This window comes from Chrysochloris asiatica, unplaced genomic scaffold (assembly GCF_000296735.1).
Source record: "Chrysochloris asiatica unplaced genomic scaffold, ChrAsi1.0 scaffold00007, whole genome shotgun sequence".
In the NCBI taxonomy this organism is placed as follows: Eukaryota; Metazoa; Chordata; class Mammalia; order Afrosoricida; family Chrysochloridae; genus Chrysochloris; species Chrysochloris asiatica.
This window is the reverse complement of record NW_006408525.1, coordinates 21462489-21479168: the sequence shown is the minus strand read 5'-3', so window position 1 is coordinate 21479168 and position 16680 is coordinate 21462489. Positions and strand designations below refer to the sequence as shown.

The 16680-nt window shown below is 39.1% G+C and overlaps 1 protein-coding gene across 1 annotated transcript; it reads right to left on the bottom strand.

Moving 5' to 3' along the window:
- Window positions 1–2742: 2742 nt before the first annotated feature.
- On the bottom strand, window positions 2743–14835 carry ZNF652 (zinc finger protein 652). The gene is made up of 5 exons (XM_006832489.1): window positions 13760–14835; window positions 11066–11213; window positions 10602–10717; window positions 10023–10167; window positions 2743–3319 (listed from the first exon to the last, which is right to left on the bottom strand). The coding sequence occupies exons 1-5, from the start codon at window positions 14660–14662 to the stop codon at window positions 2808–2810; spliced, it is 1824 nt and encodes a 607-aa protein (XP_006832552.1). The 5' UTR covers window positions 14663–14835; the 3' UTR covers window positions 2743–2807.
- Between the last annotated feature and the right edge of the window lie 1845 nt (window positions 14836–16680).

Genomic DNA, 16680 nt, shown 5'->3' with positions numbered 1-16680 from the left:
TATCTTAGTGAAGGACCCCAGCCCAGTTTTCAACCCTGAGTTTGAGTTTTGAGCATATTAAACCTGACAATGTATTTGTTTAAGGCTTAATCCTGCAGTTCTTATATTCAGAAGCATTAATGTCATGAATATTTTAATGTGTTTCATTATTCATATTAATACGACACTGATAAGGAGTCATTACGTTCTGAGTTTTTATGAAGACCACAAGTCCTATGTCGGGGGAAAACAACCAGATATTTACCAGACTGTTTCACAAAACATTTCATTAAGAATGACACTGTGTGAGTGACAATGCTGACTCTTTTTTTCAATCTTTTTGCTTCTGTTAAGGATGGTGGTGATTATTTACTTAATACTTTTGTTTTCCTATGTAGCAGATATTTTCTTATGGCTATATTCACTTGAATGCAAAAATCAAGGACGACTACCTGAATTTTCCAGTGTATAATTAATTATAGTACACCTCTTTAAATGGTTGATTCATTGGTCTCAAGTCTAGAATTGCTGCCTAATACTGCAAATTTATTTAGAACAAAATAAGGTACAACCAATTAAACTAAGCTACTATCATTTACATCTTTTTCCACCCAAATCATTTAAAAATAACAGACTTGACCGTGAAAAATAGTGATATGTCTACATAAAAATGTAGATTCACAAACCTGTTATGGAACGTGTAAAGGTGGTTGTGGGGAAAGGGACAGCAGCCACTAATGGTCTAACAGTCCTAACCAAGGAATTAACTTTCCTTGCTGGCTTGGGGACCTGATATATCCAAGTATACCAAATATTAAAAATAACATTCCTTAAAACTGACATCCAAAATAGGAAGAAAAGTATGTCTGAGGTACTTTCCTGCCTCATTCCAAAATTTTCCTATGCTCATTATAAAAGACAAAGGCAATAACCATAGGAAAACAACTGGGAATATTAAACCAAACTGCTAATAGAGAATGTAATATTTGTTAAATAGTGACATCATGTAAATGGACAGAGTTTCATTTTCTTTCTAATTACAGAACTAGTCAGCCAGAAAAGTGCTTGAGGCATATCTGCACATTTAACAGTAAAAATTAAAACACAAATAAATAAAGCCCAGGATTCAGATTCCGGCAGTGATCTAAGAGCCTGGGGGAAAAAAGAGAAATGAAAGAATCTGAAGATCAAAAAGAAAAGGGACAGAAAACAGACCTAGCCTTGGAACTCAGCTGAGATAATGAAATACAAAATTATTAGCAGTCTTGAATCAGGTCTGGATAAATTTGATTAGTTAAATATAACCAGCATATAAATCCTTCTATCAGCTTTTCCTAAATCAACCATTCTCTTCCAAAGTTCCCCAAACTTGAAAAATTCACCTGCATAAATATACTCATATTGGAGGGGCTGCTCTCGGTCTGAGTTATGAGCAATGGCATCACATAATTATTTGCAGAGGACAGGGCAGTGAAACTTAGGTGTTTTCCGTCACTAAAATGTAAAGTGTGTTAGTATGTAGCTCCACGTTGTGAGCATGCCCAGAGATATAACTGATATTTTAAAACTCGTGTCCAATTTGTATGCTCACCCAATTTCTCTTCAGCCACTAATCAGCAACAACACGTTGTTTGTGATTTTCATTTACTATCTTATTTTAACAGTTTTAAAAAATGAAGCTACTTCAGAATGGGCAGCATATTAAATGAGCCCTAATTTGTCATCCCGTCAAAGTTAAACTAGAGCACAGTTCCTGAAGGAAGTGAGCAACAGACAGGACTGAACTGATCAATCTCCACCACTTCCTCCTGATGGTGAAGCAGCTTTACTCCGATTTTCAAACCTCACAAGCCCTTAGGTGACAAGGCCCAACCCTCTGCAGATACCGGCATTTAATGCATACACTGAACTGAACGGGGCATGGAGAACAGGGGCACATCAGTGAGCCTGAGAGACAGGTGAGTGTGAAGTATAGAATCAAAACTACCAAGAACTTATGCTAAGTTCTGAAAGCAAAACCTCGTTTTTGTAGTAACCTGGTCTGGAGACTCTCTGAGATACATCTAGTCTCTGAAGCACCTTTGAGTTGTACGGATGTAAGAATAACTTTGAACTATAGAAGTTATATATGCATCTTTAAGAATCACATTTTGATGATTATAAAAATTTTTCTATTTTACAACATAGGTTCAGCTACACTGAAAAAATTACACCGCTTATTGAAATACATTTCATTTTAGAAACAGACTACTAAAGAAGTCTATACAAAAACTCTAAAATAATTTCTGTAGTAAAATAAAGAGTGCATTAGGAGAGCTACACAAAGAAGAAAATGTCCGTCTTTCTCTATAATGCTTGATATACTGTGATACGTGGCCAGCTCAACACTGTAGCCAGCACCAAAAGCTGAAAATAATTCATTACGATACACAGTGATACAATTAATGCTCTGGATTAATCTCACAGCCTTCCCGATTAGTACAAAGGAAACCAGGCCTACCCCCTCTTTGAGGAGAAGTCCAGGATATAAAAGCAAGCATACCTCATCAGCTGATATGAAATTATAAAATTCCATTAAGTCTGAGTATTTGAAATTTATAAAAGTCACCAGAAAATGCAAGCAATTGGGCTTTAGTTGGGTGGTTCCCCTGGTTTAGAAGACAGTTCCCCCGTGAGCTCAAGTAGTCAGTTCTCTTGTTCATTCCCTGGGATCTATGGACTCACCAAGACAATGACAAAGCTCTTGGTGGGGTTGAGGAGAGTCTCCCTCCCCGCAAACTCACATCTGGGAGCCTAATTCCTGGAGAACACTCGTAAGGAGACAGGTGTTAATGGTGCTGTGCTGAACTGTTCTTCTCCGCCAGGTGCCGCAGAAAGTTCTCCTCACTCTGGCCTCTATGATTTAAAGGCTCGCTCTTGAAGAGAGCTGGAGGTGGTGGGAGGTGAGGGACTGGAGGAATAGGTAGGTGGTGGGGGTGGTGAGGGTGGGGGTGGATGTGAAGGTGTGAGAAAGGGTGGGGGATAGGCCGGGGGGGAAGAGTGCTTACAGGATTCATATTGATTGGAGGGGTTGGGGTCGTGGGGGTATTCACCACAGAAGGAACGGGAGTGGCTGGGGAAGTTGTGAGTGGGATCTGGACAGCAGGCGGCACATTCACAGGGCTGGTCACCCGAAAGCACTTCTCCTTGTGGGCCTTCAGCATGTTGGAGAAGCGAAACCGTTGCCCACACACATCACATGGATAGGGCTTCTCGCCTGTGTGAGTTCTGCGGTGCCTCTTCATGTTGGGGCGGCTGGTGAAGCTTTTGCCACAGATTTCACAGATAAAGGGTTTCTCTCCTGAGAGAAACAGAGACACACACAAAAAATGATTAACATGCCAGACAGTTATGGGCTCATTCATGGTATTGGGATCATGCTATTCCTCATTCAAAAAGGAGAGTACCACTCCTCTACCTTAGTGCAGATAATATTCTGAGTCCTAAAGGAGTCTCCAAAATTTGAGGCTTATTAAATCAGAGCATATGTGAGTGAAACTTATATACAACGTATCATCTGGATTTGGATTGAGAGAAAAAAGGCAGTATCTACTAGTAGTGTATCTGTGAAGGTTAAGGTTTGGTGTCAGATTGGCTGGGTCTGGATCCTCAGTGATTTGGCAATTAAGATGCAGTAACCCCACATAATGAGATCTGATGTAATGTGATCACTTTCCCCATGAAGTGATCTGATGTGCCCAGCCCTGATGGTATGTAATTATCAGATATGTTGTAAACCCTCAGTTCTGTGATGTTTATAAGATTTAATGCAACCTTTAAGTTTAGGATTTACCTTGAGTCAATCTTTTGAATATAAAGAGCAAGCAAGATAAAACAAGCAAGCAGAGCTCAGAGGGACCTACTACCACCAAGAGAGAAGAGCAGGAATGTACTTTTGCACCTAGGTTTCTTGTACTATGAAGCTCCTAGATCCAAGGAAAGACTGATGCCAAGATACATGAAGACCTCAGAGAAATGGTGGGCCTACAGATGCTGACAGAGCCAACAAGAGAGAAAGTTTCTCCTAGACCCAGTGCTCTGAATTTGGACTTCTAATTTCCTAAACTTTAAGAGAATAAATGTGCTTGTCAAAGCCATCCACTTGTGGTATATTTCTATTACAGTAGCACTAGATAACTGTGTTGTGCTAACAGATACTAACGATGGCAGCAGTTTGAAAGCTGAATAATGAGCAGAGACTAGAAGGGTACTATGCTGCCTAGATGACCTAGAAGAGACGGGGGTTAGACATATCGTGTCAAAGGCAATTCTGATGAGGGTTCAGAAGGAAGTGAGAACTGTAACTCTGGAGATAGCACAGACAGTGAGAAGAAGTGGCAGAGAAACTGCATCAGCAGAACCAGGAGACAGATAGAAGATAGCACAGTAACCAACCCATGGTTACTGTGGAACACCTTTGTTCAGGAAGCTTCCTGGCAGAATGGAGTGCTTCTGGGCACGTGTTGGTGAAGTTAGGCTCTCTGACCCATGCAGCAAGACAGTCTTTAGGCCAAGGCTTACTAGTGGGGTGGCATGCCTCTGAGTCCTTACCAGTAGAGCTACAAAGTGTTGTAACACTTGCTCAATCAGAGCAGAGATCAGGCTGACCTCTTCTAGAGATCAAGGAACCAGGAAGCAGCTGAAGAGACAAGGAGCATGGCAAGCAAAGCTGCCTCCGTTTTAAAATGAAGAGCCACGACTTCTGGGTTCTTAAAGGATGGAACTTCTAGGGCTCGTAAGGGTGGGGGCACAGTTTCCTAAACTTCGCAAAATTGGATTTCCTTCACCAAACTGTTAGGATGGGTTCTCTGCCCAATGCTGTAACCAAGGGGCTGAGGTCACCACTCAGACAGACTAGGGGGCAAGAGAACAGGATCTGCTGTAACCAAAGTGGTGAGGTCACCACTCAAGACAGATTAGGAGAATTGGGGCCACCTAGGGCAGACGGAGCAGAGCTCCCATTCTGGCAGATCTGGAAGACAAGAGTTGAACCCCTGGTTGAAGGGCCTCTACCTAGAATCTAGAGTGCATGGCCAATACCCAGAGTCTGGAGGCACAGCCATTGCATGGATAGTCTCAGATAGTCACAGAGAATTATTTTCAAGCCTTGAGAGCTCATGTAGTAAATTATTCTGCTGTATTTTTAACTTGCTTGGTGTTTGTTATCCCTTTTGTGATGGAAATGTCTACCGTGTGCCTGTTCCACTATTGCTTTTGGAAGCAGGTAACTTGCATTCTAGATTCACAAATGAAGACAAATTTTGTCCCAGGTTGGAATATGGACTTGGAAGAACTTTGGGATAATGTAGTGGGGGTTAGTGCATTTTCAGTTGCACGTGTGTTCCCTGTATTTTGTTAGGAACAAGCATGAATTTATAATGACTTTATTTGCAGATGATCTATGGTTTAAGGAGATATGTACACTTACCAAGGGGTGTAATGTGATAAGTTAGGTTTTGTGACAATTTGATTGCTCAGTGGTTTGGCAGTTAAGACACAGTAATCCTCCTTGATGAGATCTAATCTAATGTAATCAATCACTTTCTGAGCTTCATAATGTAGGAACCCTGGATCCAAAGGACAAATTCTACTCCTGGCTCTTCTTTCTTGGTGATAATAGATCCTTCTGAGCTTTGATTTCATGTGATCAGCCTTTGTCTGATGTAATTATCCTATGTATTAAATATTCTCACTTCTGTGATATTAATGACGGCACTTAACAACAACAACAATGCAATCTACAGGAGCACAGCAACTCTGTACAATAAACACTAGACTGTGAACCAGATGGGCAGTGGTTTGAGCCCACCAATTGCTCCATGGAAGAAAGATAAGGTTTCCTGCTCCCACACATATTTATAGACTTGGAAACTCTACACAGGGTCACTATGAGTTGGAACTAATTCAACCGCACTTAACAGCAACAACAATGCAATCTACAGGATTAGGTTATATCTGAGTCAATCTCTTTTGAGATATTTAAGAGATTGAGATATAAATTAGAAATTAAACAAACAGAGCTCAGAGGGACCTACTACTACCAAGAAAGAAGAGTCAGGCATGGAAAATGTCCTTTGGACCTGGGGTCCCTGCCCTGTGAAGCACCTAGATCTAAGGAAAGACTGATGTAAATATTTCCAAGGAGTGCTGGGTCTACAGATGCTGAAAGAATACAAGGACTTTTTTCCAGAGGAGAGAAAAAAAAGAACGCCTTCCCCTAGAGTCTGCACTCTGAACTTGGACTTCAAGCCTCCTAACCTGTGAGAGAATCCATTTCTATTTGTTAAAGCCCCCACATGTGGTATTTCTGTTATAGTAGCACTAGACAACATCCTACACAAATAGTTGTTCAAATGACTTTCCTGTAACTAACGTCACAGATATAAGTAATTACTGATATTCCAACAAAAAGTAAGTAAGACTTTGTTGGAAATGTTCTGTGGAGCACATCAATCTCCTCATGTCTACTCATACGTAATCCTTAGCATGAAGTTTACTTTTTGTGTTTTGAAATGGAAAACACTACTCCCAACAAGATTCGAGTCAGGAACCCTATGGAGCCCAGTTCTCCCCTGTCAGACAGTGTTACTAGGAGTCAGGGTCCATTAGAAAGCACACACCAACAGTAGCCAACCTTTACAGGAACAGGTCACCAGGTCTTTGCTCCTGTAGAGCTGCTGGGTGGGTTCAACCACTGACCCTTTGTTTACAAGTCGAGTGCTTAACCACTGCACTACCAGGACTCTGAAACCACAAGCCCTCGATCTCTTTCTGATTTCTATTATTAAATCACTACCTGCGCTACCCACCTTTTGTCTGTGAATGGCTTGCATGTTGCTGTGATGCTAGAAGCTATGCCACCGGCATTTTAAATACCAACAGGGTCATGTATGGGGGACAGACTTTAGCTGAGCTTCCAGACTAGAATAGACTAGGACAAAGGAAAGGCAGACTACTTTTGAATGTTTAACCACTGAAAACCTACGAATAATAGCAGAACACTGTCAGATATAGAGCCAGAAGATGAGCCCCTCAGGTTGGAAAGCACTCAGAATATGACTGGGGAAGAGCTGTTGAGTTGACTGTAAAGACGCAAATGGAATAAAGCTTTTGGGACCTTAATTTGCTGATGAGGCAAACTCAAAATGAGAAAAACAGCTGTAAACATCCATTAACAATCAGAACTTAAAATGTACGAAGTATGAATCTAGGAAAATTGGAAGTTGTCAAAAATGAAATGGAACACATAAAGATAAATATCATAGGCATTGGTGAATTGAAATGGACTGGTATTGGTCACTTTGAAATCTGACAACCACATGGTTTACTATGTCAGGAATGACAAATTGAAGAGGAATGGCATCACATTTATCATCAAAAAAAAAAAAAAAAGTTAAGATCTATCTTGAAGTATAATGCTGTCTCTGACAGGATAATATCCACACATCTACAAGGAAGACCAGTTAATAGCAATATTATTCAAATTTATGCACTAACCACTAAAACCAGTGAAGATGAAATTAAAAAATTTTACCAACTTCTTCAGTCTGAAATCGATCAAAATGCAATCAAGATGTATTGATAATTACTGGTGACTGGACTGCAAAGTTTGGAAAGAAAGAGCAAAGACCAGTAGTTGGAAAATACGGCCTTGGTGACAGTAATAATGCTGGAGATGGCATGGTAGAATTTTGTAAGACCAATGACTTCTTCATTGTAAATACCTTTTTTAAACAACATAAAAGATAACAGTACACTAGATCTCACCAGATAGAATACATAGAAATCAAATTCACTACATCTGTGGGAAGATATGATGGAAAAGCTCCAGATCATCAGCCAAAACAAGGCCAGGGGCAGACTGTGCAACAGACCATCAATTGTTCATATGCAAGTTCAGGATGAAGCTACAGAGAATTAAAACAAATCCATGAAATCCAAAATATGACCTTGGATATAACCCACTGGAATTTAGAAATTGTCATATGAAGAGATGATTAAACACTAATGACTGAAGACCCAAAAGAGTTGTGGGATGACATCGAGAACATCTTACAGGAAGAAAGCAAAGGTCATTAAAAAGACAAGAAAGAAAAACGTGCTCAGCATTTCAAGCTGAAGGAACTGAAGAAAAATACAAGCTTTCACTTGCAATACTGAAGGATCTATGGGCAAAAATTTGAATGATGCAGAAAACATTAAAAGATGGAAGGAATATACAGAGTCACTATACCAAAAAGAAATGATTGATGCTCAACCGTTTCAAGAGGAAACATATGATCAAGAGCCATTACTTAAAAAAAACATTAATTTTAAAAAATCTTAAAAAAATACCTCATTCTTCACATTGAATATCAATCCTATCCCTTCTACATACAGGGTAGATAGGGACGGGCAACTTAGACATTGGCTACCTAAAATGAGGGGACGGTAAAGACATGAAGTGACTGGCTTACAAGTTTTCAAGAGGGAGTTTAGTTTCAGAGTGTACAGGGAAAGGTAGAATCCCTACTGAATAGTTTTCATCTTGTCTAGAGAGGTCTGGTGAAAAGAGATGTGGATAAGATTCTTATGATTCAATAGTGAGTAAATGTTATCATAACTAATTATAACTGTCACAACTGTAAAGGTCGAAGTTTTTCAACAAAAATGGGGGACTAGCTAATCTTACAGTCCAGAAACAGAGGACCTAGGACTAACAAGGGAGAAGAGCACAAGCAGAATGCAGGACCCTATCCAGAGAAGCATCAACACCAGAGATGGAGGCAGAGATGAGGACATGGAGAGAGGGAGCAGCTGAGGACTCTGGACTCATGGAATAGAAAGGGTCTGGGTGCTGGTGGCCAGGAGGCAGGCTTGTAGAATGTGCCCTTTTGTTGTTTAAATTGTTATATATTCCCAAGTGTTTTTGTAAACAGCCCCTGCCCCCCACAAAAAGTAAAATAACCCAGAGGGAATGGAAGCAAATACTTTTGAATGATGATGCACAGAGGAGATTGTAATCACTGCAATGAAATTGATCATGTAAAGCCAATGTTCTCCCATGTAAACTACCACTCAGTTCACAATAAAAACTTTAAAAAACCTCATTACCTTTTGAGATTTAGCTTAACTAATGGAGCATCTCTCAAGATTCCTCATTTACCTAATCCTTAAAAACCTGAGCAGACTCTGATCTGAATAAGAAACCCTTGAGGCAGGTATTTCTCTTCAGACTTCAACAGAGAAATGGGAACTCTGAGCTCCTGTCTTGGGCAGAGTTTCCTTACCCATTTAGGCAATAAGAACAACAGGCTAAGCAAGATAATCTTCTGTGGTTCTACTAGTTCTGCTACTACGCAAACCAATAGAACCTAGAAGCCATGGTTAGAATTATTTTTAGAAACCTGACACAAGTTTTCATGCTGCTCAATTTATACAAACACTGCTAATCCCAAAATGTCAAAGTTAAGACTGAGATACAATGATAGAGTTTAGAGCGGGAGTGATTATTTTAGCCAATTTTTTGGAAACTGGATAATCAGATAATTAAGATTCATATCCATGCTACAGAGAACATACCCATAAAAATACAGAGTGTTAAAATATCATTTAACCTTCCTGAAAAGTAGTCAATTCTAGTAAATCACATCCAGTGAAACTTTAAGACTATTCTATTTAAAAACAGGCAGTGCCCTCTATATTCTTAAAGTCAGGATTATCTGAGAGGCTCTTTCCTTAGATATATAACATATGCACAAAGAGAAAACAATTTTCATATCATCTCAGGAGTTCTTGGACCCCGGTAAAGAAACCATTAATATAAAGGCACACACAAATAATCCTTTTTTGAACTAAATAAAGATTTATGAGAGCATGATTTCTCAGTACTATATATCTATTTTTTTATCTATCAGATTCATTTCAAGTTTCACTTAAAATGCAAATTTTGTTTTACATAAACATACCCACAGATGGCCATTTGTGCTTGAGACACATGTGTACTTTTCCCAAGGGACTCTTACCAGTGTGTGTTTTCATGTGCTCATCGAAGTACTGCTTCATGTTGAAATCCTTGCCACACCACTGGCACATGAACTGTTTGTGCCCGATGTGGATGCTCATGTGGGAGCGTAGCTGGTACTTGTACTGAAACCTCTCGTCACAGTTCTGTATTGGACACAGCGGAGATTTCTGAATACCAAGTATAGCAGCTTAACTTGAGCCCACCCTAACATAATCTTTGAGATTAAGTTTGTTTTTCATACTCAAAATAGACTTTGTTTGTATCAACTACTTGACTCTGCTCTTACTAAGCAATTTAATTATTAGTACAGGAAATTTTCTCATCTAATTATCACGGTATATACTCACTTCTCTGAATTGTTGAGGAAAGAAAAATAACTCAGTATGTACTATTTTCAAATATAACCTATCTAAGAGAGCTAACAGCATTAAAAATGACATCTTTCTACTTAGCAGTAAAACAATACACAAATTCTGAGGCCAAGTCTGGAGGTTTTGTGGAAATGCAGTCTTGTTCCATGTACCTTACTTACTGCTTCACCACAAACACAAAAGCTCGCCCTAGGCACATTCCTTACCTCACATCTGAAGGGCTTCTCTCCAGAGTGCTGCAAAGAGTGCACCTTGAGTGACATACTGCGTTTGAATGACTTCCCACAGGTTTCACATGTAAATGGCATGTCTTTCGTGTGTGCTGCAACAAAGAATGAACTTAACGTAAGTCCACCAAAAGACAAAAGTTCAATAGTTTACTATAAAGCAAGTATGCCATCTTAATCTTCTACACTTTAATTTGTGAGGCTTTAACAGTAATGTTCTGAAGAGAAAAATACATAACAACATTGAACCTGGGTGTGGAGAACTATACCATGCAATTTGATGATGCTTACTGAAGACATGTTACATTTCGTTTCAACAAGTCAAAACTGATTAATATAAGGCAGTTTCTCATAGCCTGAGTAACCCAGGGCATCAGAAGCACACCAAAGAACAAGAGAAAATTATAGATGTGAGAGAAAAGAAACAGAACTAACTAACTTACCAACCATGTGTTTCCGCACATGAGCCATGGTATAGAATTTCTTCTCGCATATTTCACAGGAAAATTTCTTTTCTGCATACCCATGGACAATCTTGATATGTTCATGAAGGGACCAAAGTTTCTTGAATGATTTGTTACAGGAAACACACTAGGCAGGATAAATAGAAACAATCTTTATTGACAGGGGTTTGCAGAAAGCCATACCTGACGATTGGCAGATGGAATGGCACAAAGTCAGGATCCAGATAAATGCTATTCCTCCGTGGAGTCCAGATTCCAACGCCAACAGCTACATGTTCTATTTTCCAAGATGTGTCTTTTAGAGATACTTTAGGAGTATGAAAATAATGGCAAAAACAAAAGAAGAAATGGAAATTTCTAGTATCTGAGAATTGACTGACTGCTATTATCCAGTTAGTAGTACACCTATTAAAAGAACCTTTACTTTTTTTAAAACATGGATTACCAAAAGCAGCGTCCTCCTACACATGGGTCAAGATGCAGTTAGTAGGTAATTAGAGAATGCAGACTAATTTTAAATCCATAGAAATAAAAACAAAATTTAATAAAGCATATAATAATGGTTATAGATTTTATAAGGGTATAAAATGTTTTTGTATCTTAGAGAAAGCATTTGGAGACTTTATTAGCAAAATTAATTGAGATTTTACTATATTTTTTCCAAATTTAATTTACTGTATTAAATTCCTCACTGGTGGAATTTAGTGTGACCTCTAAACTGTTGTTAGTTCCACTCTCTCTTTCCCTTACAGCCCAGTTCTAGAACTCTCTTAAATTCATCTACAGGAAACACATGCAATGCTGCCTAATTCCTTATGTCATTAATAGCCTGGAATATCAGGTGTGGTGATGATGTTGTGCCATGGAGTTTATTCCGACCCATAATGACCCTGTATAGGGTTTCTGAGGCTGTCAATCTTTACGGGAGCAGAAAGCCTTATCTTTCTCTTGCAGAACCACCAGTAGTTTCAAACTGCTGACCATGGTATTAGCTGCCCTATTCATAACCACTACGCTACCAGAGCTCCTTGGAATATCGAGTATAAAATACTTCAAAACAAAATACTCTGGTTAAAGTAAAACAATACCAGAAAACTTTTGATAGTCTTCAGACTCTGGGAACTTAAGGGAACAAGTTAGCATTCCCTGTAAATAAAGATCCCTAAACATCAATGCCACTTTAGGAAATGAAAAACCCTGGGAAGAATTAAAAAGGCAAACCTTAACTTGGATATTGCTCTAGAATAAGGCAGACTACTCCTATAAACCATTTTGTAGGGCAGGTATTTCATTTTTACTTGTTACCAAGTCATGAACTATTAGGGTCTCTAGATAAGTACAGGGGTCCTACTACGGCACTGTAGGATAAGCACTGGACTGCTAACCATAGGTCACTACAAGTTAGAAGTGACTCAGCACACAACAACAGGTAAGCACAAAACACAAAGTTAGAATCCACAAAATCTAAACACAAGTTTAAATACATTATGGTGAGAAAGAATAATAAAAGTCACACAAAATGATTTATTACATGTCTTCTATAATTTAAAGCAAATTTTAGTTAAAAAGCTGTCAAGTATCAAGAATGCCTTCTCAACAATGAATCATTGGAGCACCTCAGTGTGACCTCTAGGGTGCAGTACTGCGCAACTCCGTCTTCTTTTACTTACCCAAAGTGTCAGAGGTAATGTCACAAGGGATGGACTAAAACGCAGTGAATTTTCAGCAAATGTAACTTATATTTTTTAAAACACCTCTTTAAAGTAAAGTAATGATCTCAGTTGTTGATTAAGAAAGCAAGAGAAGGAAAATAAAACTTGCAAATATTAGGAGCACACCAAAAAAACAAACCACACAATCTCATCTTTTTAACGTTTAGGTTAAAATGGCACAAAATATTTCTATTTTATATAGTTTAGACTTCTGATGTATAGTCATTAACAGGCACTCACATGTACAAATACAGTATAGTTGTAATCCACTCAATATGATAAGAGTTCACATACGTCTTAATCTATTACAATATAGTCAAGACACCAGCCTGGTTCCAACACCATGCTCTGTCACCTTAACAAATTGTAGTGTAGTGCAGCCAGGTGGGCAACATTTCCAACCAGCTCAGCCTTGTTTCAAGTTTGCGCATCCCCATGGGCTCAGCCTCGTGATCAATTGAGTGCTGTCATCTGTCCACTGGTAAAAGCAAACTCACTCCTGGAGAGCTTCCACTTCCACCGGTCTGAATCATTCTGGCTTTTGTCCCCATCAGATGCACTAGAATCTGACATCCTTTTAAACCTAGAAAGGGCCCTTTCTCTACTCCTGACACTCACTCGATATCCCCTGCCTTGACAGAGAAGAGCTAGGATGACTTCTATTACATGTCCTAAAAGAGTCCTAAACAGTGCAGCTTGTGCAGGTGATGTTGACTTTACCTATACATCCCCCTTCCAATGTACCTGGCTTCCCACTAGGTCCAGCATCAGCTAAGTTTAATGTTTTTGAAATAAAATGTTAAGACTCAGCTTTGAAAAAGACCCAAGTAGGAGCTTTGAAAAAAATAAAGTGGTGAACTCTGTCCCTTCAGCCTCTACTGTACTCTTGGGCAGACACCAGATGAGTCTGAACAGTCAGGTTCTATCCTGGAAAGTTTGCCCTTTTGGTGAAGAAACCTACCTGAATATTTTTTTCACAGTCTGTTTGCTGGTGAAGGGACAGCTCACTTTCCAGGACAAACTTCTTGCCACATTTATCACAAATCTGCATGCGCCTATGAGTAACGTTCATGTGCTTCTCCAGGTACCAGCGAGTATTAAACACTCTGGGGCACTTCTCACAGGTTAGAGTCTCCTTCTCTTCACACTTAGCTTTTTGGACTGGTGCTTTGGGCTCCTTTGTGGCCCGCTTCTTACGCTTAGGTGGCTCTACACTCTTCCTCCGTCCCCTTGTAGCTCTGGGAGTAGGGGAAGTGGTAGCTGCAGCAACAGAGGCGGCTCTTCTTGTTCTCCTTTGTGCAACGCTGACTTTCTCTGCCATCTTCTCTTTTTTTTTCTGTTTTTCATTCTCTCCATAGTCATTACTGTCATCTGTGGCATCTCCCTCACTCTCTTCCTCTTCATCCTCACTGCTTGTCTTAAGAACAGGAGTCTCTTTGGACTGAGAAGAGACACCCTTTTCCCCTTTAGATACATTTAATGTTTGATTATTAAGGTTTACCTCCACTATGATCTGCTCCCTTTTATAAGAGACTTCCTCCTCCTCCTCCTCTTCTGTGTCGTCAGAATTCTCCTGGTCTTCCTTAACAGCATGCACGTCGGACACTGATCTTGTCTCCCTGAAATATGGCTGTTCTTCTGTTTCATGGAGATGTGGTTTGCTCATCTTGGTGTCCACTAACACAGAATAAGGACTTCCTGACTCCCTCTTGTACACTTTGGTGGACAGGTCAAGTTCTTGGTTGGCACCATGATAAAAGGTAGATGGCACTTGACCACGACGACTATCTTCTTGTGCCATCCCTGCTACATGCACAGCACAAGTTTCAACCAGCTCTTGACAAGAACTGGCCACGTGGCTCATTGGTAAGTGGCCCAATTTATTAAGCAGTTCAGACTATTGAAAAATAGCTTTAAAACAGGGTAATTACTAAGACCCAAATTGTTTTCCATCCATAAAGAATCACTCAAATAAAAAAAGATATTCCTGGAATCTGTGTGCAATTCTTCCAGTGTTGCAGCACCAAAGCATAAGTCAGAAAGATTTGGTATAATGGCAAGAGCAGAGCATTAGTGACTTTTCTTCTGAAGAGAGCTGCAAATGGCTTGGAGCATCTTATCTACAAAGAAAAAAGCAAAGAGGAAAAAAAATAAGACCACTAATTCTGTCTTTTAGAAAGCACTTAAATCATACAATAGGCACAGCTTAAAATTATTAAAATTTTTATATACAATGCTTTGTACTGCTAAAATGGCTCAGAATGAGCCATTATTTTACTGGTCTACAAGAATTCTGCAAACATTTTCTACTGGAATGTAAATTCTGTAACAGCAAGAGTGATATCTGTCCAGTTCATAAAGATATCCTCAGAGCTTAGCACAGTGCCTACCACATGTTCAGTAAATATGTCATAACAAATGCATAGGTACTAATGCATAGCAGTCACTAACCTAGTTATTGATCTGACTGAATATATGGTCTCTGTCCATAAAGAATTTGTAGTCCAACTATATGAAACAAAACCATACAACTATATGAAAAAACCCCCACTATCTGGCTTTCTTGTCAGTATTAATCACAACCATCCACCACAGTGAGATCTCACAGAACAAAGGTGTTGGGCTAGGCATTGTGGGCCAGAGAAATAAGGCAGTTAACTGACAATTACAGAAGAGAGAGAAGCATCTCTGGCTTTAATATATAGTCTAGGCATAGATATCATTGTTTTCTGGTTTACTAGAGTAAGTATCAAGTTGCTAAGTACTTGAAAATTTGTTCTATGCATAGCTAACTAAATCACTCACTAACTGCGTGATTTGTCAGTTGCACAAAAGTCAAAATTCTAAGAAACTGTAACCATCAGGTTGATTCAGTTCCAAGAACAATAAAACCATCCATTAAAAAAAAAGAAATTAGGCAGGCACATAGCTTGCTTTGTGACAGATCTCACATTGCTGTTTAGCCAACCACCTAACGTCTGAGTCATCTGAATATGACTGCAAGCACATACTCTGCCTAGGTGACAAAGGATGGAAGCCACTATTTGCTGAGTGCCTGCTGTGCCAGATGCAATAAGTGTACGCACTTTTTTTTACTATTCACCACCCTCTCTGCAATGCCTACCATAACACTTCAGGGCCCATTCGTGAACATTTCTTTTTAAAATCAAAATAATTTACTAGATAAATATGTTTAAAAATAAGAGCAGTACATTTTTATACTGCTAGGTTTATCACAACAAACCCAATTATCCTCTGATCTACTCTGTCCCTGAGTCCCACACTCCAGCTATTTGCTTTCTTATTTCTAAATAATATGATTATATTTCTATTTCTTGACCTTTTCCCCAATATTAGATATTACCTCTTGTCTTTCACTAATTTTTTTTTTACAACTTTTTGTTAAATCAATACTGCTTACATTTCCCTCATCCTCCCAATACAGCTGTTTCACAACTTTTTGTTAAATCAGTGCTTACTGCTTATATTATTATGACTACATAAGACTGACATTATAAGCAGTATTAATAAAAAGTTGTGATACAGCTATACTGGGAGCAATATGACTACGGATAGTTCATGCGATCGCAGTGGCTCCAGAGGATGAGCATTGGACTGCAAATCACAACGTCAGCAGTCTGAGCCCAGCAGAGAGGGAAAGATTTAAAGATTTACAGCCTTAGAAACCAATACAGGGTAACTATGAGTCAGAACCAACTCCACAGTACTTAACAATAATTCACAGCTGATAATTCTGTCATTCCTGTGTTACCGTTTTCTCTTCCATTTCAAAGTTCTTATGAATTTATGCTACTCAAAAATTATTTTACTTTCATTTTGATGGAATTTTATAAAGTGTTGTTGTTGCTGTTAAGTGCCGTG